The sequence below is a fragment of the Mugil cephalus genome, chromosome 11, assembly GCF_022458985.1.
Source record: "Mugil cephalus isolate CIBA_MC_2020 chromosome 11, CIBA_Mcephalus_1.1, whole genome shotgun sequence".
Classification (NCBI taxonomy): Eukaryota; Metazoa; Chordata; class Actinopteri; order Mugiliformes; family Mugilidae; genus Mugil; species Mugil cephalus.
In genome coordinates, this window is record NC_061780.1 from 7,888,126 (window position 1) to 7,902,088 (window position 13,963).

Here is a 13,963-nt window from a genome sequence, read left to right on the forward strand (position 1 = left end):
AGTTACCGGAGGGAGGATGCTCAGCTACTCCATCACCTGGTTCTGCTCCTGGTCTCCGTGTGCCAACTGCTCTTTCAGACTGGCCCAGTTCCTAAGCCGGATGCCCAATCTTCGCCTCAGGATCTTTGTCTCTCGCCTTTACTTCTGCGACATGGAGGACAGCCGTGAAAGAGACGGTCTGCGGATGCTGAAAAAAGCTGGCGTGCACATCACGGTCATGAGTTACAAAGGTGGAGTCATAATTGTGTGCAGCAGATGTGTATTTGTGCATTACAGAGCCAGACGCGAGGTCACCCAAAAATCTACAGTTTTCCTTATCATGATTATTTTGTAAATTCTTTTCAGACTTCTTCTATTGTTGGCAGACGTTTGTGGCTCGTAATCAAAGCAAATTCAAGCCCTGGGATGAGCTGCACCAAAACTCTGTTCGCCTGGCTAGAAAACTCAACCGCATCCTCCAGGTATAGAGATCAGTACACAACACGTTCCTTCTACCAGGCAGGGTGAAGTCTGTCCAATGGTACCAGACGTCGAAAATGACCATAATGATCTTTTTTGTGTATCTCTCTTTCTTTTTAGCCCTGTGACACTGAAGACTTAAGAGACGCCTTCAAACTTCTTGGACTGTGAAACATCCCTGTGACCTCCCCTTGTGGACTTAGCATTATATCTAAGAATAGGTAAAAACTGAGAAACTGTTGGTGTCGGACCCTCACTACAACTGCCTAACTGAGAATGACTTGAGATACAATAGCTTTACAGCTGTGGCAAGGCTTGTAATGTTACATAGGTTGCTTGCTGTTTCTTTGGCAATGTGTGAATAAAAATATATATCCAATGAAATATTGTTGTGTGTCATTATGCTATACACTTATAGTGGTGTTGGTTTAAAAACAGCAATTTAGCGAATTCAATTTCAAAAAAGTCTAGACATAGGGATTACTTGTGGTAGCTTTGTTAAGTGCTTGCTGCGAATGAATGGGGTGTACCCATTGATAAAATGTTAAATGCTAATACAATGCTTCTTCCTACATTTCCTACAATGCAAACAAGAGCTGATAAACAGCCACTTCTTTCAACACACTCACTTGTCAGTACATTATGTTCACTCGTGAAAACTAATTAATTCTGATAAAGCATTCACGCCTTAAATCGTAGCTTCACGAGTATCACTATGTGCAGCATTAGTTTAAAAATAACACCGAGAGCTGTTGATTCAACTGTGTTTTCATTTTCAAGGCTGTGGTTTCTAGTACTATCTAACTGTATCGTGTTGTACTACTGACACGTGTCTGTTATTTTGGCGACCTCGTGTTGTCTGTGGCTTAAGATAAATACACCGAAAGCGTTTAATTCAACACAGTTAAACTGCACCAGCATCAACTACACCATTCAAAGCAGTGAAAATTCCCGCATGTGTACGGTAGCAGCGGCGCGCAGACGCCCGGTGGTGCGCACATACACTGTCTATTACGGTCACGCAGCCGTTAACGCCGAACCGACTCACCGTCACCACCACCGGCGACGCGCTCCGACCTAGTAAAAGTCAAGATGGCGACCGAGGGTCAGTTAGAGTACGAGTCGGTCCTCTGTGTCAAACCCGAAGTCAACGTTTACCGAATCCCTCCGAGGGCATCAAACCGGGCGATCAGGTGAGAGGGGGGAGGCGGCCAGTGTCCTGGCCCAGCATCCGGCAGCAGCGTCAGCGACCTACTCAACCGAACCTAACCGAACCACCCACCTACCCACCTCCCTACCGAGCTCATCCTCTAGTCACGCAGTAGCGGTGTGCTGGTTGATTTTATTGTGTATTTACAAGGTCAGGAAAGGATTAAAAAAAACAACAACAACGTGTTAGCGGTTGTATGTGGTAGTTAGCCCATTGAACAGGGACAACAAATCCGCAATGGCTACATCCCTGTCAGGGTCCGTGTATCCTCCAACACCGTCAGAGGATTTTTAACGTTATATATGTATACGCAGCTACAGTGAGGACGCTTGCTCAAGGACACTTCAGCAGGACATGGTGGTGATGCTCCTAGTGCAGGACACTGGTCTATTATTATGGCCATAAGTTACAGCGTTTACCCCGTTTTTCATTGGCTGGTCCTTCAGCCTGACCTGCTGCAGCTGCTCCTGACTGGACATTATAGCAGCCAAACAGTAGCATACATACAGTCCCATGAGACGCGGGATTGGTTAACCAGTGACCAGATGTATAGTGAGTAAGGATGGTGATGTAACATTTCAGCCTAAATGTCTGCGTGATGTCTTAGTCACGTTTTGCTCACATAGAAAATGAATGTGTTTGAGTGGGGGCGGATCACTACAGTAACTTTCCTCTGTCTGCGTCCGTCTCAGTAAAATGCTGCCAGCAGCTAATTCACCTGCTTCACTTCCTGTGCTCGTGTGTGTCCCAGGGCCGCTGATTGGAAGCTGGACGCCCCTGATTGGAGCGGACGCATGCGCGTGACAGCCCGGGGCAAAGTGGCCTACGTGAAATTGGAAGACAAAATCTCTGGTGAGGGAGAAGCAGACAGAGCAGGACAGCGGTATTGTTTTGTTTATTGCCGCTGCTGTAAATCATTTGACTGTGTAGTCTCCTGCTCGCCTCCTCGCTCTCTGTTACTCATCTATTCCAAGGTGACCCAGCTGGCACCGGAGTGAATATGTCTATGTATCAGTGCTTTTCAGGAAATCGGAGTGCGTGTTTTTCTTCAAAACACACACTTTAGTGGCCCTTGTAATGGGATATGTGTACTTTAAAACAATCTGCCCTCTTGTTTACTTTAGAAAAGCATCAGTGTGAATGTTTGTTGGCTGACTTTTGGCTGTTTGTTGAACACATCTCTTTTGCTCTAACCTTCAGGGGAGCTGTTTGCCCAAGCACCAGTGGAAGAATACCCCGGCATCACAGTGGAAACAGTCAGTGACTCAAGCCGTTACTTTGTCCTCCGCATTCAGGATGACAACGGTGTGTAAACTGTTAATAGCTGAGCCATAAATTTATTGTAAATGCTGCGCAAGAATTACAGGATAGGATGTTTCTGCAGGATACATCTAAATGATGATCTTCTATGTAGCACGAGAAACAAATTATTCATAGATTTTGTGTTTCTGCGTGCGTGCTGCTCTAACCACTATTTGTTGTGTTTATCCCTCTCAAAGGCCGCAGTGCGTTCATAGGCATTGGGTTTGGAGACAGAGGCGATGCCTTTGACTTCAATGTTGCTCTCCAGGACCACTTCAAGTATGCAGCTGCTCTATAGTTTGTTTAGAAACTAAACCAAAGTCAGAGGTGAATGAGTCATTTTTAGCATTTCTTGTCCCCTGTCGTCTTCCTCAGGTGGGTCAAACAAGAAAAGGAGTTCACCCAACAGGCTCAGGCTCCAGACTCCACTCCCAAACTCGACCTGGGCTTCAAAGAAGGACAGACTATTACTCTTAATATTGGGGTAACCTTATTTTTGTCGTATTTTTTTGTGTGATCAAGCATCATCTCACTCACACTAAACAGTTTGTCTTTCTTCCCTTCATTGTCTGTCTAGCAATCAAAGAAGAAGGACAGGTCTCGTCCGCAGAGCTCAGGCGGCTTCGGGCTCCTTCCACCTCCCCCTGGTGGCAAGCTAGCCCCACCCCCTTCATCCAGATCTGCCAATCATAACACACAACCGTCGGCAGGAGGAAGTGACACCGGTAGGTAACCGTAATCCTACAGTGTGGAATGTATGAGGTGCTGCCCGACAAAATACAGTTAGTCATATGTTTTCCCAAAATGACATTTTCATGAGCAAAAAGTTGTTGTCGCTGTTGTTGTTTTGGCCAACATACACAGATCAGCCGCAACATTAAAAACATCTCCTGCGTAATGACATCGATTATGATGTAATGTCCTTCTGGGAATCCTGGGTCCTGGCATCTATGTGGGTGTTTCTTTGATACGTGCCATTACACGACAGGCCAAGCACACCCCCATGGCAATGGCAAGGGATTGTTTTTTTCCATCCTGTTGCCGTATGTTTTCCAGATAAGCAACACATTGGCACCCGACCGTCCATATGATGCAAAAGGAACCGTGATTCATCAGACCGGGCCACATTCTTCCATTGCTCTGTGTTTTAGTTTGAATCCTCACGAGCCCATTGTTTTCAGCTTTCAGCAGTGGACAGGAGTCAGCATGGGCTCATGACCATGACTGGTTTGCGGCTACGCAACCCCATACAAAACAAATTGTGATGCATTGCACATTCTAGCTCCTTGCTATCAGAACTGACGCAAGCTTTTCCAGCACTTTGAGCTACTGTAGCTCATCTGTTCGATCCAACCAAACTGGGCATCTTTCACTCCCCTGTGAGTCTTGGCCGCCCGTGACCCCGAAGCCGGTTCACTGTTTTTCCTTTCTTAAAACCATTTTTGATACTGACCACTGCAGACCAGGAACACCCCACAAGAGCTGTAGTTTCAATGATCCTCTGACCCAGTTCTCCTGACATCATAATGTGCCCCCACAAAATCACTTCATCCTTTCACTTGCCCATTTTCCTGCTTCCAACACATTAATCTGAGGACGGAATATTCACTTGCTGCCTGTATCTGATCCGCTGGAAACGGTTCAGTGTGGTCTTAGGAGTGTAAATCCCTTTTTTGGGAATACAGAATAAATGAAACGCGCCAATGACAACACCAAAAACATTATCTTCTAAATACTGCTCTGCAGGCAGCTGTCCTTCTACGTCATTCTAGACGTTCTGCATGGAGCAACTGTTTAATTTACAGAGGGACATTAAATGCAACATGGGTATGGCTTCCTAGAAGTCATACACAATGGAGGTTCATAGAAAGGGTTTGTATGAATCAGAGAAAAGCTGTTTCATTATTCGAAGCTCGTATTTTATTGTCCCTGTTGGTGTGTGTTTCCAGGGCAACACTTGTATCCACTGTCGTTACAAGGGAGGTGCTGAGTGCAGTGTTAGGCTGACCTTCAGGAAAATGCACCAAACTGTGGCAAATAAAATACTGAATGGAGTAAAGCACTGGAATTTTCCCTTGAAAATATTTTACTTTAAAAATATTGTTGCTCCATGCCTGTAGAAGAGACAGTCCAGCTATGAAAACCACATTTCTTAAAAGTCACTGTTGTCTAAGTACTTAGTGGAATCTCAGCCATTTCAGAGATTTCTTTCACCATCGGATACAGTGGAGCAGGATGGAAATTCAGTTGTGGTCGTCAGTGTGTTGAAAGACATTTGAAGTATTCAGCAACAACTGTTAACAACTGTTAATAATACACTTTGTGGTTTATCCAGGAGAAACGTGATGCAAAGACTCACTGCTGTGGAACTCCGAGCTGTCGTATTTCTATACTTTATTACATAATTGCATGTTCCATTTCTCTCCGTTGTGTTTGGGTGGTGACAAAAGTTTCAGATGTGGCATCTCAAAAGTTCAGCACATAAGTCTGAAATGTTTCAGCAAAAAATGCAGTTCTCAAGCAACAGTGTCCGTGACAATGTGAAAGATGTTTTTTATTGGCTGATTAGAAACAAATATTCTACTCAAAATATTTTTTCTGGTCGTGTTCTCAGAGGTCCAGTTCTCATTTGTTTTATTTCTAACCTCCAGGTTGTTTACTAGACCTGGACTCCAGTAACTCCAACTCAGTGGCTCCATCCAACCCCACGACCACAACCAGCTCTGACCTGTGGGGAGACTTTGACTCTGTGTCCCCGAAGTGAAGAGAGCTTCATCTCGTCTCTTCTCCTCTGTCCTCTCTGTAAATCTTTTGCAGCACTTTTTGCGAGTTTGCTTTCCCCGTTACGGGGTCCTGTTTCTCTCCCTGCCAAGCAGGGTATCCCCCTGTGCACGTTAGTTTCATTTTAGCTGAATTCCTCATGGGTTTCGTTTTCTGACCTTACAGCACAGTCTTAAAGTCATTTCAGAAGCACCGACCATCCCCTCCACCTCTTTCCAGACTCCACTACCCTCCACTCCCCCGGTACAAAGTTTTATTTGCTCATTTTTATTGTAGATTATACTTAAGGATAATATCAAGGGAGGTGTAACCATCTTTTCAACATCTAGAGTTGAAATCTAATCAAATATATTAATGAATGAATTTTATGTACAGAGAATATTTATTTTAAATGTGTATATATATATATTGTCAGTGGTTTGTAATTATTGTCATTGGTGTCGTCACCTTAATGTGTTGTAGCTTATTTTCCTCCAAGTCTCCAGCGGTGGGACTGACTATATGCACTGACTGACAGTCGAGTCTGTCTCTGTAGTTAGTAGTTCATGAGGTCTCTCCATTTAACGCAGGGACTGTCAAATATTAAACTTAGATTATTGCAAAGTTTACCACAAAATGGTTTTACTTGAAAGAGTCCTGTCAGTCCGTAGCTGATTTACAGAGTAGTGACGCTCTAGCACTCTCTAGTCGGCTGATGTGGCTCTGCAGCTGTTGAAAATATTCCACCGGGGACGGCCCACAAGAGTTGTGTACATTGTTTTAACTGTAAATCAAGATACATGGAAGGAGGAATGTTGGATGAAAGTGTGCTGGTAAAAGAAAGAGAGGCAGCGAGCGCTTTTATCTTCGCCTCAAGGGGAAACGGAGATGATTTAGTCCATGTTATGTCATCTGCACTCAACACAGCTGTTAAAGCCGACTGGTGAGTCATGGAGGTCACAACCTCCCTCCTCCTCGGTGAATAGGCCTGTGTTTCTGCGCTGCTCCGTCAGTCTGGGGAAAGCTTCGTTCTCTTAACTCGGTGTGATAAAGGCGACCGGCCACAGCATGTTGTACTGTACAAATGAAATTAACTGTGAACCTCTAGTCCACATCGGGACGCGTCGTCGCCACTGGTATTCCGATGCAGACCAGTGCGATGTGGGACCAAGCCTGTTTGTGTTTGATGCGGTGTTTGATCCGTTGTGATGTCGTGTTATGTAGCAGGAGACGGATTGTGTTACATTGATATCACATGCACATGTGTCACGGCGGATGTGCAGTGGCGAGTGGTGTGGTGATGGATGTCGACTGGAACCCGCTGAGTTTGTGTGAAGCCCTGAAAATGTCCGTCTGTGTTTGTTTATTGTTCAGATTATATGCATACCTCCCAAATGTTACTTGTCATTCAAACTGTAAGCGTGTATGGAAATGAATATGCAAAGAAAAATATAAAGAAATCACCTAATGACCGCTGGCATTTGTTTTCCTTTTGAAATGGGTGAAAAAGAAATCGATTAATGAACAAATTCAGTTATGTTTTATTGCATAGAATAGTGCACGTTACACCGGATTGTCAATGAGTACCTTACAATCCAAAACTGAGTGTGTGTCTTTTCTGTTTTTTTTTCTTTTACAATGAAAGGACTCAGTGCTGCTATAGGCCCATTACTACAGTACCTAAAATGCGTCGTAAACCATGGAAAACATGATCTGTGTCCGGCGATACACAGATGAAATGAGCGCACCTTCAATATTCACGCACAATTTCAAGACTAATACATGTGACTCATGTGCGTGTGTGAAAGAGAGAGAAAGACAGAGCCTCCCAGGTGTTGAGCAGTGGATTTACGGTGTTATTCCTCTGTTTATGACAACACCCCGGGGGGTTGTGTTTCTAAGGGGGGCACCATCCTCTCGGTGGTCACCGCTTTAGACAACATCAGGCCTTGTTTGCCCAGGTTTTGGGGTTGCTACGGCGACTGCGGCAGGGCTTCTTATTAGATGACCTCTGAACGCGGCGGGGCCACCCGGACAACTCTCGGCACAGTTCGGCTGTAAAAGTGCAAAAGACAGGTTTCTTCAAACGTGCGATCAGGACACCGTGAAGCGTCCGAGTGCCGGTTTTACATGTGGTTATGGTTCACCTTTCAGGTACTCGTCCTGCTGGCACACGGTCCTCACGCAGATCTCGTTGTTGATCACATAGACGCGAGGGAGGCTGCGTCAGCGGTGGGACAAAACATGAACGTTATGAGTCATCTCGGTTATCAAAACCTTACGAGATCAAGATCTGCAATCTGAGGTTCATTTACACAAGGACAACACACGACTACGAGCTGGAGTACGTGCAGTTACTGCATTTTAAGCATTTTAAGTGTTCTGCTCTTCACTACATTTAATGTCAAGGTTGTTGTTTACAAATTCATATGGTGCATAGGGTGTTATAATCTAAAATATGAAGCTTTTGATGATCAAACTGACCAGAAATACATAAACTAACTTCAACATGCTGCAACAGTGGCACAGTATAAAACAGTAAAACACAGACATCAGTTTGTGAACACGAATATTCCTAGACTTGCAACTTTGCTTTTGCATGTAATGGGATAATTTTTAAACTATGTGGTACTTTATTTCTTTCATCCTGTCACAATCGATCTCTGGAAACAGCCATGGGTTACGTGAGTGTGTGACCTTTACAGCTCACTTATGAAAGTAAGTCATTCTGCTGGCAGAAATGAAAAAAAAAAAAAAAACTGTTGCTGAACATTTGCAGATCACCTGTAGAAACAAAGACCGCCGACGCATGTCTTGATGGGCCGGTGGACCGAGTACATCCTGGTGCACGGATACATCTCCTCCCTGCAGTCTGAGGAGACAGGGGACACTTAGTGAAATGGTAGCGATCGAAATGCTGAGAGGATCGTCTCCAGTTGGCCACCACCCACCTGCTGGTAGGTTGCTTCCATTTTCCTCTAAAAAGGAAGAGAAAACACAGTCAGAGCGGGAACGCGTGTCACTCATGCGCCTTGTCAGTGACTCACAGGCTGACAGATAGGTGTCATGTGGAACTGATCAATAGTGGGGACTCATGAGGAGAAGAGCATTACCGGTCTGCTGGGTTTGGGCTACAGCTGTGAGCGCTGTGGAACAGAAACCACATGAGGGGAGTGTTTTGCAGCATAAAAACAAACACACAGCGACTCAACCATAATTAAACGCGACGATTTGTGTGTTCTGTTTGGCAGCGTTACCGTGGAAACTGCAGAGGAGCAGGACCACTGGGAGGCTGCCCATTCCTTCAACTTGTAAGAGGTAAGGTTTACGAGCTGCAGGAAACCGAAGAGGAAAAGAGTCAGGATGATTTCACACTGCTCAGTTTCCTCACTATGATTTTTCTTACCGTTTATGTTTCCTTTAATGCCCTTCCATATAAATGCTCCCAACATTCCCTGTCGCCGTAATGTTTTCCTAAAAGCTTTGCCCCGGCCGAAAAACACACATGCGCAGCGTCGTATGCTGCGTTTTGTGCAGCTGTCGTCGTTGTGAAAGAGAGCTGATGTCATTTTCCTACATTTATTTGTTCAAGTATTTATTGGGCTGCTTGTAAACAGCTAGATAAAGTAGCAGTAGAGCAGCTAAAGAAAAACACATCACCTCTGAAAATATGTTTTTCTTCTTCCTCTTCTCCCCTTCCCTCTTTCCTCTCCTCTCCCGCCCCGCATCATTCCTCTTGTGATGTGTCAGTGTAACTTTGGAGTCCAAGATGTGAGTTCTCTCAAAAGAATGCGTTTTTTTGTGCCCTATTTGAGCAGCCCTCCACCCCTCCTGTGTTACAGTCACACATTCTTTCCCAGATTTCTTTTCACAGAACATATCCCTGCTGCACAATCATCACTGGCCAATGACAGTTTTTGCCCCAAGTTCATTTTTTTTTTTTCTTTTTTCCTGCTGGGGTGATGAACCCGGAGTCGTGCATTTGCAATCACTAAAACTGAAATCTCGCTCGCATTGTTTGCGTTTAGCTGGGTGCATGTCCCCGCTGATGTTTGTTTTTTCCCTCCTTCCTCAGCTCTACGCGAAAGTAACTACGCATCATAACTGTATAATATCAGTTCAGAAGTGAATCAGTTAACCAGCCAAGCATTCTCTCACACATCGTGTTTTTACGTCTAATCAGAAGGACGCATGTTTTGATCAATTATTCTGCCTGGGCAGATGTCCCTGTGTGCGCTTCCTACCAAATGTGTAAAAATCAGGTGAAAGAGAAACATAATTAACTTGTACTCACAATATTTGCTGTCGTCCACAACTGCTCTAGTTTTATGAATCTTTTGTCTTCTCTTCTTTCCCCTCCTTCCTCCTCCTGCACTCTCCTCCTCCTCCTCTTCTTCTTCTTCCTCCTCCTCCTCCTGGCCCTGTCCTGCTTCCCATGATATTTTTTGTGCGTTCCACATTTTTTTTTTTTTTCATGCCCCAGGCTGGCAAAAGTGTAACAATGACCTGCGGTCTAATGTCTTGGCATTCCTTGTTTTTAAATCAACACCCCTTTTTTGGACACTTTCTGGAAGTGGCAGTGGTTTCAGAAATGTCTGAGCAGCTGAATAGGTAAGTTATCTGCAAAGAAACTGGATCATGTCATATTTGGCTCGAATGCCACGTAAATTCCATCTTGCTCTGAGGGGACCTCATCGTGTGTTGCAGGACTCTGGCTGAATATTTACAATTCCTCACTGCTGAATCAGAATGAATTTCAGATGATTGGACGCCTCTCCAGTGGTCTGGTGTGATTTTATTGATCCTACTGCGTCTTATTAAATAAGTGAGACAGGCACACAAGTAGCAGCAGACTAAGTGAATATCACTCTGTGTAAATAAATATGGGAGACACATGTGACGGCTATGAATAGACTCAAACAGCTAAGGGCGAAGGTAAAAGAGACAGTTAAGCTCTTGTTTAATCTTTCTGCTTGTTTCATACGTGTGTACAAAGACATAACTGTTACCATTGGCTGATTTTCCTGCTTTGCGTTTGCATTTGTTTCACATTAATTTGGAAGACCGTACAACCAAGTGGCATAACACACAAGGGCAGGCCTCAAATTTGCCCTAGGCACTACACTGTACGGCCAGCAGATGGAGCAATGTGCACAGAAACCCATCCTGCATCTAAGAAACTGTGTCAGTTAAGACTGAAGTGGGTAACAAAATGCCACTTTGGGCTGGGCTTACTGTGCAATAACAAGAAATTAATACACACACACACACACATACACACAAAACACCTGATTACACTCTCCTCGACAATTTAGTGCGCTGGTTCGTAGAGAATAAAAAAGGCAGGCAGTTATTTAAAAATATTAAAAGTTTTTTTTGGAACAAAAACAGTTCCAACATGTGTTTGGCTTATTTAAAAATGATTTCTTAAGCTTTATGACATTGGGATTGGTATGTTTTAGTACTTTTGTGACAATTTATTGAGTAAATTATTAGATTAGCAAAAGTTGTGGGTGCTTCTGGCATTTAACAGATGGAACTATTATGTGTTATATTTGCATGTAAACATTTTCCATCTATGCATCTTCAACACGGGTGTCAAATAAGATGTCCTTCTAATATAGTCTGGGTAAACATGAAAGTGAGCACAAAAGCCGTAGCTTTGCCTCAGTGGCCCTTTGTGTTGAAAACATGCCTTTGATCGGCTCTGTTATAGCTGCTTTGGGAGAGAAACTTGACTCTACATTGGCTTCCATGGACATGGGTTATATAAATATTTCTACACAATCCCACTGGAATCACCGGCGAGACTCTGGCTGGCTCTCACACTATGGTAGTCCAGGTCTGTTCGAGAGGGAGACACTCATCATCCCCTTGACATAACGGGGCTACGCGGACTCTGGGGCGAGTGCCTGCGGGGTGGCCCTAACAAGGTCGACTGGGTGAGGCCGATGACAGCTTGACGGATGGAGACAGTGTAAGCAACAGGGAGAATGAGACGAGCCAAGAGAGATGATCAGTCCTGCGAGCACATCAACCTGCCACTCTGCTCACGTTTTGTCCCGCATGAGAGGAAAGCAGAGCTGAGAGGGACGCACATGAAGCAAGAGAAGGCCGAAGAGAGAGGAGTAAAGGAGCACAGGTGGCGAGGGAACCAGGAAGCAACACAGAATAGTTAAGGCGTACATGCCAGATAGTAAACACATGATAATCTCATCACTTGTTTATTAGGTGGACGGGAGGCACGCCAGCTCTGCAATACATACTTTCTCGCCGACCTCCTTTTCACCTCACCACACTCCTCCCTCGCTCCACTCCTCTTTTACTGTCCCTGCATTTCAAAAAGCTGAGAAATATTTCATGTACTGCTGTGTTTCCTACGCACAAAAACCACCAAAACATCAAATTAGCTTTCCCATTAGCGCGCGCCCCGTGAGGTGGCTAAATCCAGACTCACTCATCGGTTCTTCTCGCTGTGCAAAAGTGATAATTCGGGGTTCTCCCAGCTGATCGGCATCAGCATTCACAGACCTGCTTTAGTAATTAACATAGCTGAATCTTAACAAGCTGCCAGGTGACGGAGCGAGCTGGACGTGCGGACGAAATATCAGGTCATGATGGCTCAAGCCTTTAGCTTCTTTGTGCGGATACATTTCATACATTTGGTAATATCAACTCTTTATTTGGTGCAGTGCAGTCACCCATCTGGGTTTTATATCAGTGCGTCTATTTGCAGCTACCACACTCACAGCACGCTCACATATTTTTTATCTAAAAAGAACATTTTCCTGTGTTAAAAAGGATTGTTTAAATATTAAAACAATTTCCTTTAATACTAGAAACAAATGAAACGGACAGTGAACGTGACGGCCTGCAGACTCTTACAAAGTGTGAATTTTTGTGCTAAAGTGTGCTTCATTCAATACCTGCAGCATGAAACAAGAGTCTTGCTGGTGTTACACAAATACAGTAATCCCCAGCTTCTTGAGTTTCTATATTGGGAAGCCTCACAAATGTTTAAAGGTCTGCCATGACTTGGAAGCGCATACGTGAATTAAAGTAAACCGAGCTCGCAAACATAGGAGTTCAGCGAGTGCCAGCCGTCCCCGTGTCAACCCGTTCTCATTTCTCCCGTTTTCATCATCCCTGCTATCTGCCCAGATTTGCACCTCGAGCGACATCTTTGTGTTGGCACTCTATTGTCTCTGTGGTCTTTACCATGTGTTTCCATTCGTCAGGCACTGGTCCTCCTTTAATTCCCCACCTGAGTGTCATGTGAGCAGCCGCTCCTCTGCTTCCCAGAAAACACTGCTTCCCAAACGGCCGTCACTAAAGCAGCCGCTGGATGTTTTCATGCATTGTGAAACACAGTTAAACAAGTCATTCTCACTTGTGTTAGCGGCGACTTCAGAACAAAGGGGTCCGTAGCAGAAAGTGTCATCTCTGCACCCAAGCAAAGATAAAAGAGAAAGCTAACGTTCGAGAGGCGTGGTGGAAAAAAATGGAAAAGGTCCAGGGATAACAGAGATGAGGACAGAGAACAGAGATGAGGGCGCTAATGGTCAAGATGGGTCACGATGTTCCACCAGATTATGCTGTTACAGGCCTGCAGGCGCCAAGGCAGCCTGACTTTTGCCTTTGGAGGCCTGCGGAGTGCAGCTAGTCAGAGGGAGGTGATGATGTGCGTGGTGTGTAAATAGATGGGCCTGGCGGCTATTTTTAAATCCATCAGGAGCGGTCCTTAGCAGGGGGTTAGCACAGGCCCAACTGACATACACACACACACTGCACATTAGCAGCTTGCTACCAACAGGGACCCGTTCCAGATTGAAAGTGTGATAGTGTCTCACTTGCGATGTGCTACAACAGAATTTTCTGAGGTGTGTTAGTGCCTTCACTGAGTAAAAGCAAAGCGACATCTAGCTTGCAGCAAAGTTGGGATTTCATTGTGCAGAGTCCTTAAAATTAACATCAAAGCGTGACTCAGCCATGATAAACGTGTTACAGAGCAGTTGTTAGTGGTGGCACAGCTTTTATTTGGAGGCTACAGGAATGAGGGGGATTTTTTTCAGACAGTAATTTTCCTCTTTGACAGATGTAGGACAACTCCACCACCAACAAACAGAATGCAGGTCAGCCTGCAACATGTGTTGATTTCAAGTGTGATTTGTTTTACTGTCAACAGGTCAATCATTCATGTACAGTGGACGCCAACCAAGGACAGCGCAACAA

At 44.7% G+C, this 13,963-nt stretch overlaps 3 protein-coding genes and 1 long non-coding RNA gene across 6 annotated transcripts in view; 2 read left to right on the plus strand and 2 right to left on the minus strand.

The window, feature by feature from the left end:
• Positions 1-135, minus strand: part of LOC125016551 — a 4,090-nt gene extending 3,955 nt beyond the window's left edge. Inside the window, exon 1 of one of the 2 annotated variants that reach the window (XR_007113700.1) lies at positions 7-135. This is a non-coding gene — a long non-coding RNA (uncharacterized LOC125016551). The remainder of the gene's footprint in view (positions 1-6) is intronic. The other variant, XR_007113701.1, reaches the window with a different exon arrangement.
• The window catches only part of aicda (activation-induced cytidine deaminase), a 2,656-nt gene extending 1,927 nt beyond the window's left edge, over positions 1-729 (plus strand). The window contains exons 3-5 of the mRNA XM_047599094.1: positions 1-230; positions 346-461; positions 580-729. The exon at positions 1-230 is cut by the window's left edge and continues 47 nt beyond it. Of these exons, the coding sequence (XP_047455050.1) occupies positions 1-230; positions 346-461; positions 580-630 (397 nt within the window). The 3' untranslated portion in view covers positions 631-729. The remainder of the gene's footprint in view (positions 231-345; positions 462-579) is intronic.
• Positions 730-1,477: 748 nt separating this feature from the next.
• On the plus strand, positions 1,478-7,202 carry LOC125016548 (adaptin ear-binding coat-associated protein 1-like). The gene is made up of 7 exons (XM_047599091.1): positions 1,478-1,652; positions 2,421-2,521; positions 2,870-2,974; positions 3,169-3,250; positions 3,347-3,455; positions 3,549-3,696; positions 5,623-7,202. The coding sequence occupies exons 1-7, from the start codon at positions 1,552-1,554 to the stop codon at positions 5,733-5,735; spliced, it is 759 nt and encodes a 252-aa protein (XP_047455047.1). The 5' UTR covers positions 1,478-1,551; the 3' UTR covers positions 5,736-7,202.
• A 46-nt stretch (positions 7,203-7,248) lies between these two features.
• mfap5 (microfibril associated protein 5) lies at positions 7,249-10,206 on the minus strand. Of its 2 annotated transcripts, none has more exons than XM_047599092.1 (7): positions 10,026-10,206; positions 8,989-9,063; positions 8,845-8,877; positions 8,683-8,709; positions 8,516-8,603; positions 7,879-7,952; positions 7,249-7,786 (listed from the first exon to the last, which is right to left on the minus strand). In XM_047599092.1, the coding sequence occupies exons 1-7, from the start codon at positions 10,189-10,191 to the stop codon at positions 7,674-7,676; spliced, it is 576 nt and encodes a 191-aa protein (XP_047455048.1). In that variant the 5' UTR covers positions 10,192-10,206; the 3' UTR covers positions 7,249-7,673. The 2 variants fall into 2 exon arrangements, with proteins under 2 accessions (XP_047455048.1, XP_047455049.1); XM_047599093.1 differs by lacking the exon at positions 10,026-10,206 and adding an exon at positions 9,138-9,407.
• Between the last annotated feature and the right edge of the window lie 3,757 nt (positions 10,207-13,963).

Bases quoted from the DNA above. Each gene is read 5' to 3' on its own strand.
- LOC125016548 (XM_047599091.1), top strand. From the start codon at position 1,552: ATGGCGACCGAGGGTCAGTTAGAGTACGAGTCGGTCCTCTGTGTCAAA. The intron at 1,653-2,420 runs GTGAGAGGGGGG...TGTGTGTCCCAG, and splicing joins GCATCAAACCGGGCGATCAG to GGCCGCTGATTGGAAGCTGG. The intron at 2,522-2,869 runs GTGAGGGAGAAG...TCTAACCTTCAG, and splicing joins ATTGGAAGACAAAATCTCTG to GGGAGCTGTTTGCCCAAGCA.
- mfap5 (XM_047599092.1), bottom strand. From the start codon at position 10,191: ATGTGGAACGCACAAAAAATATCATGGGAAGCAGGACAGGGCCAGGAG. The intron at 8,710-8,844 runs GTAATGCTCTTC...CTTCCTTTTTAG, and splicing joins AGCCCAAACCCAGCAGACCG to AGGAAAATGGAAGCAACCTA. The intron at 7,953-8,515 runs GTGATCTGCAAA...CCGCTGACGCAG, and splicing joins GGCGGTCTTTGTTTCTACAG to CCTCCCTCGCGTCTATGTGA.